The 18,800-nt window shown below is 54.0% G+C and overlaps 3 protein-coding genes across 5 annotated transcripts; all 3 read right to left on the bottom strand.

Annotated features, from left to right (window-relative positions):
- Nucleotides 1-203: 203 nt before the first annotated feature.
- Nucleotides 204-3,469, bottom strand: YPEL3 (yippee like 3). Of its 3 annotated transcripts, none has more exons than XM_081297441.1 (5): nt 3,338-3,469; nt 2,493-2,675; nt 2,346-2,389; nt 2,026-2,134; nt 204-688 (listed from the first exon to the last, which is right to left on the bottom strand). In XM_081297441.1, the coding sequence occupies exons 2-5, from the start codon at nt 2,607-2,609 to the stop codon at nt 599-601; spliced, it is 360 nt and encodes a 119-aa protein (XP_081153567.1). In that variant the 5' UTR covers nt 2,610-2,675; nt 3,338-3,469; the 3' UTR covers nt 204-598. The 3 variants fall into 3 exon arrangements, with proteins under 3 accessions (XP_081153567.1, XP_081153566.1, XP_081153568.1); XM_081297442.1 differs by lacking the exon at nt 204-688 and adding an exon at nt 737-1,536; XM_081297440.1 differs by lacking the exon at nt 3,338-3,469 and having other exon boundaries at nt 2,493-3,323.
- A 217-nt stretch (nt 3,470-3,686) lies between these two features.
- On the bottom strand, nt 3,687-11,272 carry GDPD3 (glycerophosphodiester phosphodiesterase domain containing 3). The gene is made up of 10 exons (XM_081297439.1): nt 11,041-11,272; nt 10,718-10,760; nt 10,313-10,448; nt 10,191-10,236; nt 9,961-10,079; nt 9,785-9,874; nt 9,305-9,438; nt 7,532-7,591; nt 7,376-7,427; nt 3,687-4,848 (listed from the first exon to the last, which is right to left on the bottom strand). Exons 1-10 carry the CDS (start codon nt 11,177-11,179, stop codon nt 4,711-4,713), a joined length of 957 nt encoding a protein of 318 aa, XP_081153565.1. The 5' UTR covers nt 11,180-11,272; the 3' UTR covers nt 3,687-4,710.
- Nucleotides 11,273-11,832: 560 nt separating this feature from the next.
- MAPK3 (mitogen-activated protein kinase 3) lies at nt 11,833-18,283 on the bottom strand. Its single transcript, XM_081300172.1, has 8 exons — nt 18,088-18,283; nt 16,877-17,059; nt 14,923-15,112; nt 14,644-14,760; nt 14,304-14,418; nt 13,803-13,934; nt 13,528-13,637; nt 11,833-13,433 (listed from the first exon to the last, which is right to left on the bottom strand). Exons 1-8 carry the CDS (start codon nt 18,258-18,260, stop codon nt 13,311-13,313), a joined length of 1,143 nt encoding a protein of 380 aa, XP_081156298.1. The 5' UTR covers nt 18,261-18,283; the 3' UTR covers nt 11,833-13,310.
- Between the last annotated feature and the right edge of the window lie 517 nt (nt 18,284-18,800).

The following is an 18,800-nucleotide window of genomic DNA, read 5'->3' as shown; positions in this document are numbered from 1 at the left end:
GCACTAGCGCAAGACGACGTAGATCACTGGAGGTCAAGGCCTAGGGCCAGTGTGGGCTCAATGATCCCACAGGTAGTGGAGACCAGCTTGGAAGGCCATGCCTGAACCATGCCCCGTGGGGGTCCGGAACGGAACAGGTTTATAGGGGCAGGAGTCTTTTTTATTCCAGTTTCCCCCTCCCGGATTCCACGTGAGCCTGGGGCTGTCGCCACTTCATTGTTTTATTATATACAAACGCTACAGAACGAGGGGAACAGACGTGCGTCGGGTAAGAGGGGCTCGGTGGAAGAAGTTCACAGGGCAGACGGTGTACTGGGGCCAAGAGAGCAGCACACAGGCCATATCTATGGGGCAGGCGGGACTGGAAGGGGTTAAAAACGAGATCCAAGCCAGCCAGATCGCAGGGAAATGCGGGGGTGTCGTCCCCCCTTCTGATCTCCCCCCAAGGTCACAGTGCATGCAATAAAATATATGTACAGGAGCTGGATTCTTCCTCTGCGGGGCCCTGAAGGTCCAGAGCTCCCTTCAGGTGGAGGGAAGCCAGTGGCGCCCCCTGGCGGCCAGGCCAGGCTGGAGCCACATGCGTCAGGAGCGGGGGTCAGTCCCAGCCGTTGTCTTTGATCATGTGGTTGAGTTCAATGATGTACTTCCCCTCTTTGTACTTCTGGCTGCTCTCAAAGGCTTGCTCCTGAAAAAGGAGGCGGGAAGCAAGAGCTTTACCATAGACACAGGGCTGGGGAATGGATCTGATTGGCCCCATTTTACATATGAGGAAACTGTCCCAAAGAAGCCAAGCTACCTGCCCACAGACACAGACCTGTTCCTCACTAATAAGGAGTAGACAGAACTCTGAATCATGGGTACTTTTTAAGCACTGACAGTCTCAACAGAGAAGACATGGAAATATTTATAAGATTTCATAGTCCTCAAGCAAACTGGTGTCTTGAGGGCCATTTCAGCCTACACATGGTTTTATTTGGATAACAGAATTTCATGAAAATAACTTTAGAATGTGAGAGGCTTGATCCCTGTGCCTCAAAACAAACAAACAAACAAAATCCCAAAAACTTTAATATACTATAGGCGCACACGCTTACTCCCATTTATCCTAGCCTGCTCTTCCTCTCTGTTATTCCTTTTGCAAATCCACATTATCTGCTTGGCCTCAAAAACTTGAGTTTTTAATCTTTAGCCTAGGCTACCTATTTATTTTTCAGAGGTCCAGAGAAGCCAAGCCACTTGTCTAGAGACACACAGCAAATGTGTGGCAGGGACAAGAGCTGAACTCAGGTCAGACTGTCTGTTTTATCTGGGGTACCCACTTCACAGAGGAACTCCAAACAATGCCTGCCCAATTCAGTACCTTACAGATTCCCAAGAGCATCTTCCTTTGCTATGTCTAATCTGATCCCTGTTACAATCTTGGGTGCCAGGTGGTGGCTTTATCCTCCAATGTCAGATAAGGAAATGAGACTCAGGGCAGTGAAATCAGATCCTGGACAGCAGCAGTGGCAATGTGGCAATGGAAGAGAAGGCCTGTGGACCCAAGTTCCATGTTGCTCTGGGGTCTTGAGCAACTTCTTTGATCTTCTGAATGATAATATAAGCCAGTGGGCAAGGATTTGGAGTTAAGAAGAAAGAACAAAAAAGAACCGAATAGGATTCTGATTCCTATTCTGATCAGTTTTATGTCTTGGGCAAATTACCTAACATCTCTGGGAAATATATGCCAGGCACATAAAAGTGCACAGTATATAAGCATTCAGTAAATGGTAACTCGGCTTATTTCCTCATCTCTAAAACAGAGATGCTGATGCCTTTGAAGGAAGGGGTGGGTTATGAGAAAAATTCTACAAGTGCCTGTAGGATGCAAAAGAAGAAAACATGGTCAGGGGCTGAAAAGACAGTTTGGCTTCTCTCTGAGGGCCTATGCACTCTGAAAAGTTGCCAGTTGACCACTTGTGAGAAACAGGTGATGTGAGGTCAGGTCGAAGGTTACCATGGGGTCAAAAATAACTGACTCACATATTTCCATCCCAAAGTGGTCTTGCAGTTCTCGCAGTGGATGTCAGCGACAGCATGGAGGCCTGTCAGCAGCACCCGCTCCTCGGCTGGCCCGCAGCCCACATTCACCCTGCAGGGACATGGGGCAGTTTCAGGAAGTGTCCCACCATCGCAGAGCCCTCCTCCAGCTTGTATCCACTGCATCTGGCCTTATATTCTAAGAGAGGGGTGATCACGGTATCCTGCCTGACCCAGGGGACTCTGGGAGTCTCAGCATGATACCAGGGGTCATAGGTCACAACAGAGGTCAGGAAAAAGAAAGGAGGGGGCCAGATACTCACACAGAATTGAAGAGGTAGGCACGCCCCTGACTGCCCTGGAAGGACTAAAGGGTGGGAAGGGGAGAGGAGGGGGTCAGGGTTACTGGTGGGGAGCTGCCAGACAGCCCATCTAGTCTCCCATTCCAGCCTCAACTGTATCCTGGTTACCTTGGAGATGAGGTCGTCGTGGTTGGCCAGGTGAGCGCGGCAGTGGGCACAGCTATACCTCCGGTGACAATCATCCAAGTAGGCCTGAAACGTCTTGGGCTTTGAAATCCGCACCATGGCGGGGGCCAGGGGCAGTGGCCCCACGCGGGGAGCGGCCCACGGGGAGCAGAGGGAGCCCAGTGCCTGCCAGGGAGGGAGTAGGTGGTCTGTCAGGACCCAGGCCACACACATGCAGGCATGCCCAGAGCCATGGGGATTCTCTGTCACACTTGGCTGCTCTCTCCTTTCCCCAGAGCCAGCAGCCTCGCCAGGGACCAGAGTCGTTTCAGTTTTGACTCAGTGAGGAGGCCTCAGGTTGCATCAGCAGGGAAACTGAGGCTAGGAGGAGCTCAAGGTGAGTCACCCACCTGCTTCCAGCTTCACCCCTGTTGACCTGGCAGTTGAAGCTGGAGGAAGGGGCTTTAGAGTGGATGGACTGTCAGTCCCAGATCAGGGGGGAGCACAGGGAGTTAGGAACTGGCAGATCCTTAAGACTTCATTTGGACTGCGGGTGGGGCTACTCTGGGGTCCAGGGAGTTCACCTGGAGAGAAGGTCCCTCACCTGGAGGAGGCAGGAGGCCCTGCTGAAGGTGGAGGGTTACCTAATAGCGGAGGGGCTCTCACCTGGGGGCGCTGAGACCTCATCTCCACCGAGGGAATCTTACCTGTATCGCGGAGCCTTACCTGAGACCCCGGGGCTCACCTGGGACGCGGGGGGTGGGGGCGGGCGCCGGGGGAAAGGGGCAGTCCTCGTTGGCGGGGCGGGGGCGCGGGGTGACGCGCAGCCCTGACGGTGCGGGCCTCACCTCGCCTGGGCGCGCGGGGCCCCGGTCCGCGGGGTGGCCTGGCCTGGGAGTGGGGGGCGCTCCTGGTGGGCGCCGTCCCCCCCGGCCCGGGTTCGCAGCCGCCTCGACTTGTTTACACCGAGACCAGCTGCTGCCGCGGCTGCGGCGGGAGGGGGAGGGGGCCGGCCTCCAGTCCCGACGGCCTCCGTGGCCAATCGGCGTGCCGCATGCAAATGAGGGGGCGCGTCACACGGCGGCCCGCGCAGGCCTGCGCTGCCCTTCCCCCTGCTCCCGGCTGCTGCCGGCCCGGAAATGCGGCTGCGGCCCTCGGCGGCCATGGCCTGGTCACCTCCTTGGCATCCCGCGGTGTTTGAAGAGGCAAGGATCTGAGGGTCCTGACCCTGTGCAGGGTTAGGAGAAGGGTAGTATCAGCACGTCCGGTCCCGGGAAATAATAGTCATATCTGCGTTTCTCCATGGCCGGCGCCTCACCCGTAATCTCTGCAGCAGTCCTTTAAGGTAGCCTCTCCTATTGTCTCCCTTTTACCAGAGACTGTGGCCCAGAGAGGTCTAGCATCTCTCTCGAGCTGATCAGCTGGTAAGAGGCAAAACAACTCACTTTGGCCGACTCCATGGCCTTTGCCATACCACCAGGAACAGACTTCTAAGAGATGAACTATCCCTTAGAAGGGAAGAGCTAAAGTTATTCTTTGCTGTTGGGCTCCTGGGAGCACAGGCCCTGGAAGAAGCCATGTCCTACTGATGAACTTCACCTCCTCCATCCAGGCAGCCTCCTGGGGTGCCCCCTACCCCTCAGGCTGGGTTAGGGCGCCTCTAGTGAAAATGTCTGTTTAAGTCATGTGTCTGCCTTGCTTTGACTTGTTCACACTCAGTATTTCTGCAGTGGGAGTCTCCCTTCATTGAATGAATAAGGTTTCAGGACTGGAGGAGACCTGGGCATGGGAACTTGGTAAGATGGCGGTACAGACAGACCTATGAACTCACCCATGTTCACCCTCTGCAGCCTGTTGAGGCCCACAGGGGCAAAACTTGGGGGAAGTCAAGTGCCTTGCTGTGTGCTTGGGGCTCTTAAAGGAAAATGGAACCATTAGCCATGGCCAGGGGCCAGGGCACCCGAGTTGACCCTGTAAGGGACATTCTTGAGAGTGGAGGCCAAGCTGGCACTGGGTGTGGCATTACTCTGGATCTGGAATGTAGTGGAACCAGTGGCTGGGCTGGTTAGGGCCCCAGGCTGCGGCCCCAGGCTCTGTCCCTCTCTGCAGTCTTGACAGTGTTCCAGAAGCCATCCTCCACCCCTCACTCCATGTACCACTATGTGAGTGAAAAGAAAATATTTATTTTTCAGGAAGAGAAACAGAGGAGAGGAACTCAGACTTAGGAGGCTGGGGCCACGGGTCCATGGTTGTCCAGGTAGCGCCTCAGGGCTGTGGGATAATCTGTTATGACACCAGTAGCCCCCAGACTGAAGGCCACTTCAAAATCCGACTCTTCATTAAGGCACCAAAACACTACCTGGATGTGGAGGGAGGGGTTTATTAGTTTCCAAATAACTTTACACAGAACTTCCTCTTATGCCTCACACTTCCCCTTACACCCTACTGATATCTTGGAGTCTATGGGAGGAGCTTTCCTTCTCCTCTGCAGACGGCCTAGCAGTGGTGCTGAAGCTGATTAACTTTCAAGAATTTTGCAAACTTCTTAAGTATAGCCATTATTAAAAGCTAAACTGTATAAGTTCACAATTAAAAAAATATTTAAAACAAAGGCAATCAATTCTCAATACTTACTACTTATTATTTTACTATTTCCTATGTTCTTTTATTTCTTTGGGGGGGTCCTAGGGTTAGAAACCAGGGGTGCTTTATCACTGACTATATCCTCAGTGCTTTATTTTTTATTTTTAAAAATTTTTATTTATTTATTTATTTTTGTGGTGCTAGGGATTGAACCCAGGGCCTTGTGCATGTGAGGCAAGCACTCTACCAACTAAGCTATATCCCCAGCCTTATTTTTTATTTTTGAGAAAAGATCTTGCTAAGTAGCTAAGGCTGGCCTTGAATTTGTGATCTTCCTGCCTAATCCTTCCAAGTCACTGGGATTACAGCTGTGGACCACACAGCCAGCTCTGTTTCCTGTGTTCTTGAGGTCATCTGTATCTGCTGAATCTATAAGATGGGACTACTGTACAATGGTGTGCTATTGCACATCTCTTCTTAATTTTACATTTAATGACTTTGCATTGGTAGCCTGACATTGGCCATTGTGAGATTACTTAAATCAGAGAAAGTAATATTCAAATCAGGTTTTTAATCTTTCCTCTTAGGGAGCCAGTTGTTGAACACTTGGCAGCTCACCAGGGCCTCCAGCCTGCCCCCTCCCTTGATGTTGAACCTTCCCTGCCTTTCTGTGGGTCTAAAGGCAGGTGCAGACAGCATTTTTATTCCAAGGAAGTCACTGAATATCTTGATTTCTTCTTCCTTTTCCTCCTCCCCCTCCTCCCCTCCTCCCCCTCCTCCTTGCTCCCCCTCCTTTTCTTTTCTAGTCCTCCTCCTTCCTTTTCCTCCTCCTCTTCCTCCCCTCCTCCCCCTCCTCCTTGCTCCCCCTCCTCCCCTCCTCCTTGCTCCCCCTCCTTTTCTTTTCTAGTCCTCCTCCTTCCTTTTCTCCCTCCTCTTCCCTTTCCTCCCTCCTCCTCCTCTTCTTCCTCCTCCTTCTCTTTAGGTACTGGGGATTGAACCCAGAGGCATTCTGCCACTGACCTACATCACTGGCTCTTTAAATTTTTTATTTTGAGCAGGGTCTCCTAAATTGTCCAGGTTGACCAACTGTCAATCCTTCTGCCTCAAACTCCCAAGTAGCTCAGATTACAGGTGCGTGCCACCATGCCCAGCTGTTGATTTTTTTTTTTTTTTGTACTAGGGATTGAACTCAGGGGGACTTGATCACTGAGCCACATCCCCGGTCCTATTTTTTGTATTTTATTTAGAGACAGGGTCTCACTGAGTTGCTTAGCACCTTGCTGTTGCTGAGGCTGGCTTTGAACTCGTGATCTTCCTGCCTCAGCCTCTTTAGCTGCTGGGATTACAGGCGTGCACCACTGCGCCTGGCTGTTGATTTCTTAATTTGACAAACGAGGGTGATGGTCCAAACTCATAAAGTGGTAGTGAAGATCAGAGACATAAGAGGGCTGATCAGAAAGAGCCTTGTTATCCCAGGGCCTCACTCACCCCACATCCAGTCACTAGCCAAGTCCTCTTCCACCTGTCTCCATTACTGCCACCTAAACCTGAGACCTGTCCAGAGTAGCATCAGATTCCTATGATACTTTGCTTCCACTCCACCCACCACAACATCTTCTTCATATAGAGGCAAAACTCAGAAAACCAAAACTGGATCAGCCCTCTCTACTTAGAAGACCCCCAAAGCTTCCCTTCCCTGTGACTGGAGTCCACACTCCTTTCTGAGCTTAGCAGGCCTGCTTGAGCCTGGGCCACTCTTGGTCACCTCCTGCAGGCTGTGGCCTGGGAGCTTTCCCAGTGTCTCTGCCAGCCTGGTCTTCTGCCTCTCCACCCTTCACACCTGCAGGCCTTCCTGCTCCCTGAGACCCAGCTTCCTCCCATACTTCCTAGGCTGCTCACACCTCTCTTCTTCAAGATCTCACAGCCCACAGCCCTCTGCTTCCGTTTTTCAACAGGTGATGTAAAGCAGGTCTGGCCTGCTTGTTTCCTTCCCCTGCGCTTGATGGGAAGCTCTCATCCCCAGTCTGGAACATGCTCAACAAGGTTTGCTAATTAAGTGACCTGGTTAAAGCTGATCCTCAGGGATCAGGACAGTATGGTCATCTTCCCATGCATCATCTTCACAGTGCGTCTCCTAGTACCAGTTACATACCCAGGAGGGTTATGTATACCATTCTCCCCATTTTGTGGATAAAGAAACAGACTCTGAAGATAATATGGCTTGCCCAAGTGATGCCACCATCAGCAGCAGAGATTGGGACCCTGATGCCAGGCCTGTGCCAAAGTGGTGCTCATATTCTCACCTGCACCCCTCGCTCTCGCAAGTGTTGGATCAGACTCTTTCTCATGATGATCCTGGGGATGGGGGCATGGCAAAGGTGATGATGAGACAGGACAAAGGAGAGGGTGGTAGCAGGTTGCTACTGGGACATTCCACCCAGTCTCCTTGCCCATCTCACCATTTTAAAACCACAGCTGCCAACTGGTTCAGCCCAGAGCACGAAAATGGGAAGTAGGTCCTGTGAAGAGAAGGTGGATGGGGTCAGCCCATTGGATCTCCCTCTGTCATGGGGGTACAGCCCTGTCCCTGCAGAAGAACTTTTGCAGTTGCCCAAAGGAATAATCACCCCTTGTTCAGCAAGATGCTACTCCCAGATCCCCAAATCCATGCTTCAAGGGTAAGCCCCCCATCTCACTTTTTTTTTTTTTTTTTTTGATATGGGGATTGAACCCAGGGGCACCTAACCACTGAGCCATATCCCCAATCCTTTATTTAAAAAAAAAAAATTCTTTTATTTTTTAAGAGACAGAGTCATGCTAAGTTGCTTAGGGCCTCACTAAGTCACTGAGGCTTTGAACTAATGGTCTCCTTGCCTCAGCCTCCCAAGCCTCTGGAATTACAGGCATGTACCACTGTGCCTAGCTTTATTTTTTATTTTGAGACAGGGTCTTGCTAAGTTGCTTAGGGCTTCACTAATTTGCTAAGGTTGGTCTTAAACTTGGCAATCTTCTTGCCTTAGCCTCCTGAGTTGCTGGGATCACAGACATGTGCCATGACGCCTAGTTATACTGTCTTATAGACAAGGAAATTGAGCCTTAGCAAACTAAAGGGATTTGCTGGAGGTCACGAAGCAAATCAGTGATGGGGCTGACACCAGGGCTGGGGTACAGCTGGATTCCAAAGCTGGACAACCCACTTGGAGGTCCTCCTGGTGGTATCTGGTGCTTCTTGAGGCCAAATAGTGCTTAATGAGTTGGCTACTTGTCACTAATTATCCCACTCCAGAGGTGACTTTAGAGTTAGAGGGTTTTACAGCATTCCAAGGCAAGCTATGGAGTAAGACCTAGGACGCACCTGGGATCTGTACTTACAGCTGTGTGACCCTGGACAAACTCTCTGAGCCTCTGATTCTCTATGGATACTATGGGGGCCATGACTCCTATACCTCTTAGAGGCATTGCAAAGTAAGCATCAAATACACCAAAAGATGTGGAAACATTTTGCAAATCCTGTATAAAAAGTTACATATACAAAGCTTTGTAGCAAGGGATTGTGGGGTTGGCTGAGTGTACTGGAGGGTAGCAGAGAGCACTGGGGAACCACCATAGTGGTTAGAAAGCAAAGGAAAAACCAGGTGTGGTGGTGCAGGCCTGTATTCCCACTTGCTGGGGAGGCTGAGGCAGGAGGACTGTGAGTTCAAAGCCAGCCTCAGCAATTTACTGAGCCTTAAGCAACTCAGCAAGACCCCGTCTCAAAACACAAAAAGGGTTGGGGATGTGGTTAAACACCCCTGGGTTCAATCCCTGGTACCAAAAAAAAAAAAAAAAAAAAAAAAAAAAGCAAAGGGAGGGGCCAGGCCTGGGAGCCAGGGAAGTACCCAATTCCGGATACTATACCCAATTGCTCCTTTGTTAATCCTGACTCCAGCCTGAGGAAGCTCCTTACTTTTTCCTTCTGAGAATCTGAATACCAAGATGTTGAATAAGCCAGACTATAAGTTCACTGAAGGCCTGACCTACCCATGATTCTTATTTACTAGCTTAACTGCTACAGGACCAGAAAAGGCTGTCCAGAAATATTTTGGATGAATTTGGATGAATGAATGGTATCCAAGGAACCATCAAAGGAGCTTGGGGCTCTTCCTCCATAGCAGACTCTGAGCTGGGTTCAGGGTTGCAAATGTGGCTTGAATGGGGCCTGTTTTTCTGGGGCCCAGGTCCACCACTGGTACCTGTTGATGATGGTTGGCAGGAAGCAGAAGAGGAACTTCTCAGGGAACCGGATGAAGGGCAGCAGCCCCAGGTAATAGAGTAGCAGCACCCAGAATCCTCGGCTTATCGTGAAGGACAGTGGCATCTCAGGGTTCTGGGGAGGCCAGGACAGAAGTGAGAAGGGGATCTATCTGCTTCTGGGAGAGCAGAGGGGAGGCATGGGCTGCAGGGGAACTATGCTGGACATTCAGGAGGCCCTAATCACCTCTTGACCAATGCTGGAGGCCTGAAGGTGCCCTCTTCATTGCCACTACTAGTCCAGGGCTCACAATCCCACTGCCCCACCTCTCCAAATCCTGTTAAGGAGTCCCCTTTTCAAGTTTTTAAGGAGTTTCCCAGACCCCTCCAGCTTAGAGCCTCCTGGGTAGGTTGGATTCCAGCTTCTGGGAGGAGGAGCCATGGAAGCCATGGAGGAGGAGCAGGGAAGAAGAGGGACCCACGGCAGCCTTGCACTTCTTCATGATCGAGCTCTTCTCCGAGGCCCAGATGGTGATCTCATTGCGGTCAAAGCGCCTCACCAGGTCTGCTATCTAGGAGGAGGAGAGGGAGGATGACAGAGCCAGGTCTCTCTCTCGGGCTTGGGCTATGCTCCTACCCTGAATGACTGCATTTTTACCTTGTATATGAGCTCCTCATCCTTCTCCTTGATCTCCACACTCATGGGCACCTGTGGAAACCTCTGGAACATGTCCTCCAGACTCACCATGTGCCGGTCTGACCCATGGGCAAAGTGGCCTAGAAATGAGGACATGGGAAGCAGGATCAGAAAAGCATTGGTGGGATGGGGGCAGGAGTCCAAGGAGGACCCAAGAAGGTGGCCCCAGCTCGCCTAGCACCTGCTCTCACCTGGCGAGAAGTAAACCTCCAGCTCCTCCTTGTAGAGGGGCAGCTCCTGGGAGAACAGGCAACATGTGGTCAGGGGCGCACACTGGAGAAATGGCAACTCTGGGCGTGGGGGCGTGGCCTACCTCAAAGTCCAGGCTGCTCACATCCTTATTTAGGCCTGACTGGCGGGACAGGTTCTTGTCGTGTGACACTACCACCACACCATCCCTTGTCAGATGGCAATCGAGTTCCAGGAGATCTGCTCGCTGGGTCATGGCGCTATGGGAGCAAAGATCAGTGGGGTGCAGGGACAGGGACAGGCCACACTAGGTGTGGGCACATGTGGACAGAATTCATGGCAGGAATCTCAGGGCTCTGGGGAGGCCAGGACAGAAGTGAGAAGGGGGATCTATCTGCTCCTGTGCACACCTGCACACCTCTAGGGGGCTCCAGACATCCAGATTAGGACACGAATGGCACTCTTGGGTGTCCCATAGTACACAACTGTGACAACCTTACGTGGCCACGTGGCTGGGAGGTGGACTTACTTCCTCATGGCCTCCATAGTGTTCTCCAGCAGCTCTCCGGAGCCTGTGGAGGGTGGCTGGGATGGGTCCCTGGTCCTGGCCCGACCTTATCAGCCACCTTCCCAGTTGCTGGCCTCCTTTCGGCCTCAGTCTCATCTACCGCCAGCCCAGGTTTGCTGGCCTCTCCTTCCCCATTCCCTGCTCGGCCCTGCCCCAGCTCTCTTCCTACCAGAGTCTTGGCCCTGCCTCCAGCATCCTGCCCCTCTGTGCTGCCCACTGTGGTGGCACCTGTCTTGCTAGCTTCCCTCCACCCCCAGTAGCTGCCAGCTCTTCTCCCAGCTCACCTCCTCGGTGGGCCACCAGGCGGGGACAGAAGACTGGGGCATGGGGTGTGTGCAGCAGGCGGGGCCGGCGCAGGAAGAAGATGGATAGTGTGATGTAGCCGCCCAGGGCAGGCAGGGCATAGTACAGCAGAGGGCTCATGGCCACACTCCTGTCTGCCTTCCCGATGCTCTGTCCCAATGGACTGCAGCTGTCCCAATGGACTGCAGCCTTGCTGCCTGCCTGGCTGGTGTAGGCCGGCTCTGCTACTGGCCGACACCACGCCCCTGGGACTTGCTGAGCCTGCTGCTGTGTAGCTGGCAGGCAGCCAGGCTGCAGGGCTCCCTGGGGCTGGGGTAGAGGTAAGAGTCCAGGCAGCCCAGGCCTTATAGCCCCAGGCATCCCTCTGTCCTTAGCCGGGAGGGGAATAACATGTCCCCACACCTCAGGGTCTGTTATGAGTGTCCCCCCTTTCATGGGTACTTGTGGCCAGGGTACACAACACACTGGCCCTTGCCATTTCCAGAGAATATGGGGGTGTGTAGGGTGCCCCTGAGTCACCCCCGAATCACCCCCAGCCAGTTAGACAGGAAGCCATTAGAGAGGGAGAGGACAGTGACTAAGGGGAAAATTGACCCCACTCTTTCTAGGAGTCTGGAGCTCCTTATACCCACCCCATCCTCAACCCTGGCCACTGGTACCAAAGGTCACCAGGGCCATGTAAAGGCACAGCTGGGAAGCAGCTGGGTTGCAGCTCTCAGTCTTCAGGCAGTGTTGGTTAGGAGAGGGCGGCGGCGCACACAGACAGACCAGGGTGATCCATAAACACATCTCTATATTTATATATTAGATACAGGCACGGGGAGGTGGGCAGGGGCACGGGACTCTCCACGTGCCCCCGCCTCCAGTTCCACTCACCCACACACAGAAGCAGCAAGGGCGTTAAATGTGGCAGCTTTCAGAGGGGAGGGGGTTTAGGCCTGGGCTTGGCTCCTCAGGGATACTAGCCCTTGAGACTTAGGAATGTTCCTTCAGGGAAAATGGGTGGAGTTTTAATGAGGTGACTGGGACAGGGCTTGCCCTACTTAGTGCCCCTGCCCCTCGGTAGATCCTGGAGCAGCCAGGGCCTTTCTATTCCAGAACTTCCAGAGACTGGGCAAGATGGAGGCAGAGCAGCAGAGAGATTTGCTCTAGGGCCACTGAGCCCCTTAGGCCCACGGCTGGGTGGGATAGGGTGGGGTGGGGTGGGGTGGGGAAAGGGAACAGGGGTAGAGGTGAGAGGGAACCTCGGCCTGCCTGAAGCAGGAGACCCCAGCAGAGTGAGAGAAGGTAGCCAGGCCCACCCTTGGCCTGGGTTGCAGGGGTCTGGGCTGAGCACAGTGTCCGTTTTCTAACAGTCCAGCGGGGAAGGGGCAGGCAGGAGGCAGGGCCTGGAGGAGGAAGCAGGCAGGAAAGAGCTGTTAGTGCTGGGAGAGAACCCAGTGCACCCTGACCCAGGCACCTCCCATTTCACCCTCACACCTGGTGCAATGTGTCTGCTTCCCTGTCTGCAGGTGGGAATACCACCAGCACCCATCACAGGGTGCTAGGGCTAAGTGCGTAAGTGGGTGCTCATTAACCTCTCAGTACAGTGGTTAGGGTTCTGCAGGGCTGGCTCTCATAATCAGATGGCCTCTGAGAACTGAGGCATAGAGAGGTAAGGTGTCTTGCACGACATCTCACAGTTTTTGTTAAGTGCAAGAGATGAGGCCTGGGCCCCGGTGTGTCTGCCTTCCTTCCATCAGCCATAGCTGGCCAAGGAAGAGGCTGGAGGAGGGAAGGAGTGCAGTGTGGGTGGGGGTAGTCCCAGCAGGTTCCCCTCAGGTGTGTGAACTGCTGACCTGAGAAACAGGTGTGAGGAAGCCTGGCATCTGGGCTAGCCAGGTGCTGTGGGGCTCCTCCCAAAGCAATCATGGCATCACTTGCTTCTTTGCCCACACAGGGAGAGTCAATGGCTGGCTTGGCTCCTCCAAGTGACTTATGGGGGTCTGAAGTGGTTTCTGGGTTGGGTGTTAACAAGTGGGAAACATATAGGGTTGGAGAACAGGGCTGGGTCATGAAGGACTGGTGGGCCATGAGTCAGGGCCCAGGCGGGCCTCATAGGCCTTCTGTCACCACCATACATATGGATCATAGTGTAAAGCACATTTGTGACTTTTCTGAGGCATGCTGGGCACCCTTGTGTTAAGGTGAGGCTGTGTATGAGCAGTGAGGCCACTCACCAGGCCCCAGGGGGTAAGGACATCTGTCCAAGTTATGGGGCCTCTGGGGCCCCTGGCTGGAAGCGGGCTGTCTCCTGGAAGATGAGCTCTTTCAGCCTCTCCTTGGGTAGATCATCCAGCTCCATGTCAAAAGTGAAGGGCTCCTCGGCTACTGGCTGGGGTAGCAAAGACAGTAAAGCTTAGCACGGGCACTAGGGGATAGCTATTCCCTCGCCTGCCTGCCTGCCCTGCTGCTGGTGGCTGGCGCACCTCATCCGTGGGATCATAGTACTGTTCCAGGTAGGGGTGAGCCAGTGCTTCTTCCACTGTGATACGTTTGTTGGGGTTGAAGGTTAACATCCGGTCCAGCAGGTCAAGAGCTAAGGAAGCACAGGAGGCAGGGGTCAAAAGAAAGGCTGGAGGAGCTCCCAGAAGCATCACTTTGCCCAGTTCCCAGAAGCCTGTCAACTCAGACAGCTGTAGGGATCACCCACTCTTCTCCACATCCAGGCTTTAGCCCACTCCAGCACCTGAGTCTCTCTCACCTTTTGAGTCTGACTTGGGAAAAAGCTTGGCCCAGGCCACCTTGGTCTTGGAGGGCAGAGACTGTAGGTAGTTTCGGGCTTTCATGTTGATAATACAATTCAGGTCCTCTTGAGAAGGGGAGCCCAGGATACCTGTGGGTAAGATGGGGGTCTTGGTGAGAAACCTCCTTCTCCTGGGAATGAACAGGCCAAGGAAGCAGGACAAGAGCCCCAGCCCACCCCCCTGCCCCAACTCCTCAGAGTCACCTCCCAGCCAACAGTATGGTGGAGAAGCGCAAGGGGTTGGGACTCATGCAGCCCTAGATTGAAATCCTGGCTCCCACACTTTCTTGGGTGTTGGGTTTAGCCTTGCTTTTCCCATCTGTCAAATGGGGATACCTTGCTGAAACAATGTCAGATGCTGGAGGGACTCCACACATTGTGACACCTCTGACCCCGACCCCTCCAGAAATCTCACTTCTGATAAGCTAATCCCCCATCAGCTAGCCAGGACTCCCTCACCCAGAATGTGGTTGAGCTGGTCCAGGTAGTGCTTGCCGGGGAAGATGGGCCGATTGGAGAGCATCTCAGCCAGAATGCAGCCCACAGACCAGATGTCGATGGACTTGGTGTAGCCCTGGGGAGGGAAAGTAGTGGGCTCCTGGGCTGCCCTCAGCAAGGTGCTGTTGTCTGGGCCAAATACCAGGCAGAGGGCAGAGTGCAGAGACCTGGAGGAACCACTCTGCTCTTTCTGGAGGCCAAGGCCCAGAGGGTAGGTGTCCTGTGTCACAGGGGCCAGGGGCCAGTGCCTGGGTCAGAGATGGCTCCAGGGCTTCCCTTCACAGGTCAGGAGCTCTCCTACCTTGGAGTTAAGCATGATCTCTGGAGCCCGGTACCAGCGTGTAGCCACATACTCCGTCAGAAAGCCAGTGTGGTCATGTTCAGGATCAGCAATCCTGGCCAGGCCAAAATCGCAGATCTGGAATCAAACCCAGGCTATTAAGCTTGGGTATGAAACTGCCACGGCCCAAGCAGTCACCCCGCTACGCCTCATCTATGCTGTCCCCTTGCCTGCCATGCTCCAAAGCTTCTGGTCACCTGGCAGCCCCAGGGGAGGAGGGAAGGCACTCAGCCCTCTGACCTTAAGGTCGCAGGTGGTGTTGATAAGCAGGTTGGAGGGCTTTAGATCCCGGTGGAGCACATTGGCTGAGTGGATATACTTGAGGCCCCGCAGGATCTGGTAGAGGAAGTAGCAGATATGGTCATTGCTCAGCTGCTGGCTTTTGAGCAACTTGTACAGGTCTGTCTCCATCAGGTCCTGCACAATATAGCTGAGGATGGCTCCAGAGACCCCCAGGTGGGGGGTGGCAGGAGGCACTTGTTAAGGAAAGCAGGCTCTGGTGAGTAGGCCACACATCCCATCCTGCAGGGGACCCTTGGCCCCTTGGACTCACCAGCTGGGCAAGGCTCAGAGCCTCTACTGCATCTCAGCTGGTGACCCTGAGCAAGGCATTTCTGTTCTGTGGCCTCAGTTTCCCTAATGGGGAAGTGAGGATACTAATAAACTGCAGGAGGCAGAAGAACTTGAACTGTAAAGAGCAGCAGCTCAGGAATTAACCCACTGATGTCCAAAATCCCCATTCTGCTCCTTGCTGGCTTTATGATCTTTGCCTGTCTGTGCCTTGGTTTCCTTACCTGGCGAGTAGAGGAAGTAACTGTTCTTTAGAGGGTAGATGTGAAGATTAGAGGAGATGACCTCTCTAGAGCAGTCAGTCCATAGCTTGGCACACTGGAAGTACTCAGCAAACATCAACTCTTATTGTTAATATAAAAGCCTGAGCCACATGGCTGTTGAGGGGGTTAAATGAGATAATGTATGAACACCATCTGGCATGCAATAAATGTTTGCTTAAAAATAAATGCCTGCCTTATGGGAATGGTTTGTGCCAGAAAAATGAGAAGACACTCCCAACAGTGTGCTCCTACTCAAATAAGAGTGCCTGGCCATACATCAGAAGATGGAGGAGTAAATGTCCTTTTATACTTGAAGATAAAACAAAGATTAAACATAAATAAAGAAATAAATGCCACTTGGCTTGCCTCTGGAAGAATAAGTCAGAACTTTCTTTGAGAGAGAACATCTAGACCAATCCTGCTGTTTTATAGATGGGGAGGTCCAGAGAGATGCAGTGACTTGCTCAAGGTCACAAAGCAAGCTGGGATGTGGAGATTTTCTGTCTACACGGTAGAGGGCTGCAGAGGCTGTGAAACAAATCCTTACTTTCGGGTGGAGGCCTGGGACTGGCAGGGGTGGGTGGGGAAGAGGTGATGGGTGTTACAAGTTGCTAACAACCAAGCCAGGCAGGAAGTAGACTAGCTGGGCAATATTGAGGGAGGGTAACAAAGGCTGGGCTGTAGCTCCCAGGGCAAGGTGCAAGTCCACAGGTGACTAGGGTGGGGCTCTGAGCGGGAAGTCTCAGGGAAAGAAGGACCAGTTCCTATCTGGGGGAGGGGAGAAGGCAGCAACAGAAACACCTGATTCTAGGCTTTTGGGGCCTCAGTTTCCTCATCTTTGAAATGGAACTGATAAGGTCTGTCTCCTAAGGCAGCTGGGAGATAGAATAAAAGTTGTCAAAACACTTGCCACACACAGTACCTGTCACAGAGTAGGCCAGCAGAAAATGCAGTTTTCTTTCCTACTGCCTTCCTTCCAGTCTGGGGACCCAGACTGGAAAGAATCATCAGTCTGTTAAGCAAGAACTGACTGTGGGCAGAGGCTGGGTCATATCACAGAATTATAGATGTCAGAAGACAAAGCTCCCATAGAGACCATCTTGCCCACCCACCCTCCACCCCACTGGGGCAGTGGGCAGAGAAGGACTTGTCCAAGGCCACCCTGCCAGGCTACAGCAGGCCAGGAGTGACCTGAGCCCTCCTGGTCCTCTTCTGCTCTATGGCCTCTCCTCTGCTGAAAAGTTTCTTTTGCTGGGTTTGTTTTGGAGGGTGGTAGGGAAGATGGAAAAAGAAAGAAAGCCAATGTTCCCCAGCCCAGCTTTGAGGCTGTGCCTGGCCAGGCTGGCCAAGGTGAAGGATACACATCTCTCATGGCTTCCAGTGTAGGTGCCCGAAGAATGTCTCGGATGCCTATGACATTCTCATGGCGGAAGCGCAGCAAGATCTGGATCTCTCGTAGTGTGCGCTGGCAGTAGGTCTGATGCTCGAAGGGGCTGATCTTCTTGATGGCCACTCGAGTCTTGCGCACATGGTCATAAGCTGAGCTGAAAAGGGGTCAGGGAGATGTTGCTGGACTTACAAAGGGGGAATCCAGGCCTGGTGGCCCCACCCAAGCCTTGGCAGGGAGGCGAGGGAGCAGGAGAGGGCTCTGGCCAAATCATAAACAATGCTGGTTCCTTCCTGCTGTGAAAGCCTGGGATCTCCAGGGAGAAAGCTGGGGACCAGCCAGGCGGCCTTTCAGTGACTTCACAAACAGAGGAAGAGACTGACCACTCACTGACTTCCCCTCTCCTCTACCCGCTTCCATTCTAGTTGCCCTGACCCTTTCTCTGCCCTTCCCAAGTTGGGCTCCCTCAACTCTAGATAGGTAGTCCAGGGGTGGGAGATGAGTGGAGGAGATAGATGAGGCAAAAACTGCGAGGAGGAGGAGGCAGTTGGTGGGGGGCAGAAAGAAAGGATAAGAAGGGGTGGGTTTCAGGGTGGGGTAGCTGGACAGCAGAGCTGTTCTCATAGGAACAAAAGGCCTAGAGCACACAACCTGGCAGGGAGAAGTCACAGACCCCAACCAAAAGATGCAGGAAGGCACTGCTGACACCCTCATCCTTCATCAGGCCCCTGGTGGGACAGGATGGAGGGGGGTGCAAAGCCATGCCCCACCCTGAACCCTGCTCTTCTCTCCCTGGCCCAGCCTCACTACAAGAACCCAAGGCATCTCTCCCCCCAAAAAACGGTCCTTCACTCTTCCTTCGCCAATACTTATGCTCTTAGCCTCATCCCGTGTCCCTAAGGTCCCCAAGGTGCTCACAACTCCCCCACGTCACTTAGATGCCCCTCACTTCATTATAGAAGGGCTGGTTCAAAGCCTCCAAGCCCCTACGGGGTGGGGGGGATGTAGGCGACGCCCCCCCCAAGCACTCCAAGGCCCCCTCCCTGGGACACTCCCGAGCCCCCAGAGTCCCCTGTCTCTTCGGGAGCCTGGAGCCTCCACGTCCCAGAAAACACAGGGACGTGCTTTTCCCCTCCTTTGAAGCCCCCTCCCCATATGGCCCCCTCCCCCGGAACGCCCCCTCACCTGACCATGCCGTACGCGCCCTCGCCGATGTACTGCAGCTGCGTGTAGCGCGGGCCCACGTCGAACGGCTGCCCCTTCACGATCTCGACTTCCCCCGGGACCCCCGGGCCGACCCCATCGGCTCCCCGGGGCTCCCCGCCCCCGCCCCCCTGAGCCGCCGCCGCCGCCGCCATCTCCACTCCTCCCCTCCCTCCCCGGCGGCCCCGCCCGAGGCCCCGCCCCTTCCCGCCCGCCCTGTCACCCGCGGGGCCGCGCGCGCCAGGCCCCGCCCCCGCCCCCGCCCCCGCGCAGGCTCGCGGCCGTCACGCGACCCGCCCCGCGCGCGCCCGGCTTTCCCGCCGCGGTGCCCGGGTCCGCGTCCCCCGCCCGCTTGCTGTGCTCCTTTCGGACGGGAGAGAGGCTCGGCCAGGCTGCCCGGGAGCCGATCCACATCCTCCCCTAGATGGCGAGGCAGTCGATTATGCCAGAGCCACCCAGCGAAAGTGTCTGGAGCCAGGACAGAACCAGACGGAGCCTGGCCTATGGAGCGAGGGCTGCAGCCCCAGGGGCAGCCGCCCAGCGGTTCCACACGGTCTTTGTAGTTTACCTCCCAGAGCCAGCTCTGCTCTAGTGATAAGTGACCTCATCCCTGTTTCACAGTGGCCCTGGAAGACCTGCTTCTGACCTCTTGTAGATGAGCCAGTGCAAGCCTGGTTGGTGGCTGATGACTTGAA

The sequence above is a fragment of the Spermophilus citellus genome (genome assembly GCF_964194105.1).
Source record: "Spermophilus citellus genome assembly, chromosome: 6".
In the NCBI taxonomy this organism is placed as follows: domain Eukaryota; kingdom Metazoa; phylum Chordata; class Mammalia; order Rodentia; family Sciuridae; genus Spermophilus; species Spermophilus citellus.
The sequence above is the reverse complement of the archived record's forward strand: the minus strand, read 5'-3'. Positions and strand labels throughout refer to the sequence as shown.

What these genes read in the sequence shown, in the direction of transcription:
- GDPD3 (XM_081297439.1), bottom strand. Translation starts at nt 11,179, where the DNA reads ATGAGCCCTCTGCTGTACTATGCCCTGCCTGCCCTGGGCGGCTACATC. An exon ending in TGAGCAGCCTGGACTTTGAG is followed by an intron (nt 10,237 to 10,312) that starts GTAGGCCACGCC and finishes CTGTTCTCCCAG; the next exon opens with GAGCTGCCCCTCTACAAGGA. An exon ending in CTGCCAACCATCATCAACAG is followed by an intron (nt 7,592 to 9,304) that starts GTACCAGTGGTG and finishes TTCTCTTCACAG; the next exon opens with GACCTACTTCCCATTTTCGT.
- MAPK3 (XM_081300172.1), bottom strand. Translation starts at nt 18,260, where the DNA reads ATGGCGGCGGCGGCGGCGGCTCAGGGGGGCGGGGGCGGGGAGCCCCGG. An exon ending in GGCGCGTACGGCATGGTCAG is followed by an intron (nt 17,060 to 18,087) that starts GTGAGGGGGCGT and finishes ACCCCTTTTCAG; the next exon opens with CTCAGCTTATGACCATGTGC. An exon ending in CCAGCTCAACCACATTCTGG is followed by an intron (nt 13,935 to 14,303) that starts GTGAGGGAGTCC and finishes TCTTACCCACAG; the next exon opens with GTATCCTGGGCTCCCCTTCT.
- YPEL3 (XM_081297440.1), bottom strand. Translation starts at nt 2,723, where the DNA reads ATGTGTGTGGCCTGGGTCCTGACAGACCACCTACTCCCTCCCTGGCAG. An exon ending in ACGACGACCTCATCTCCAAG is followed by an intron (nt 2,390 to 2,492) that starts GTAACCAGGATA and finishes CCCACCCTTTAG; the next exon opens with TCCTTCCAGGGCAGTCAGGG. An exon ending in CCACTTTGGGATGGAAATAT is followed by an intron (nt 689 to 2,025) that starts GTGAGTCAGTTA and finishes CTCCTTTTTCAG; the next exon opens with GAGCAAGCCTTTGAGAGCAG.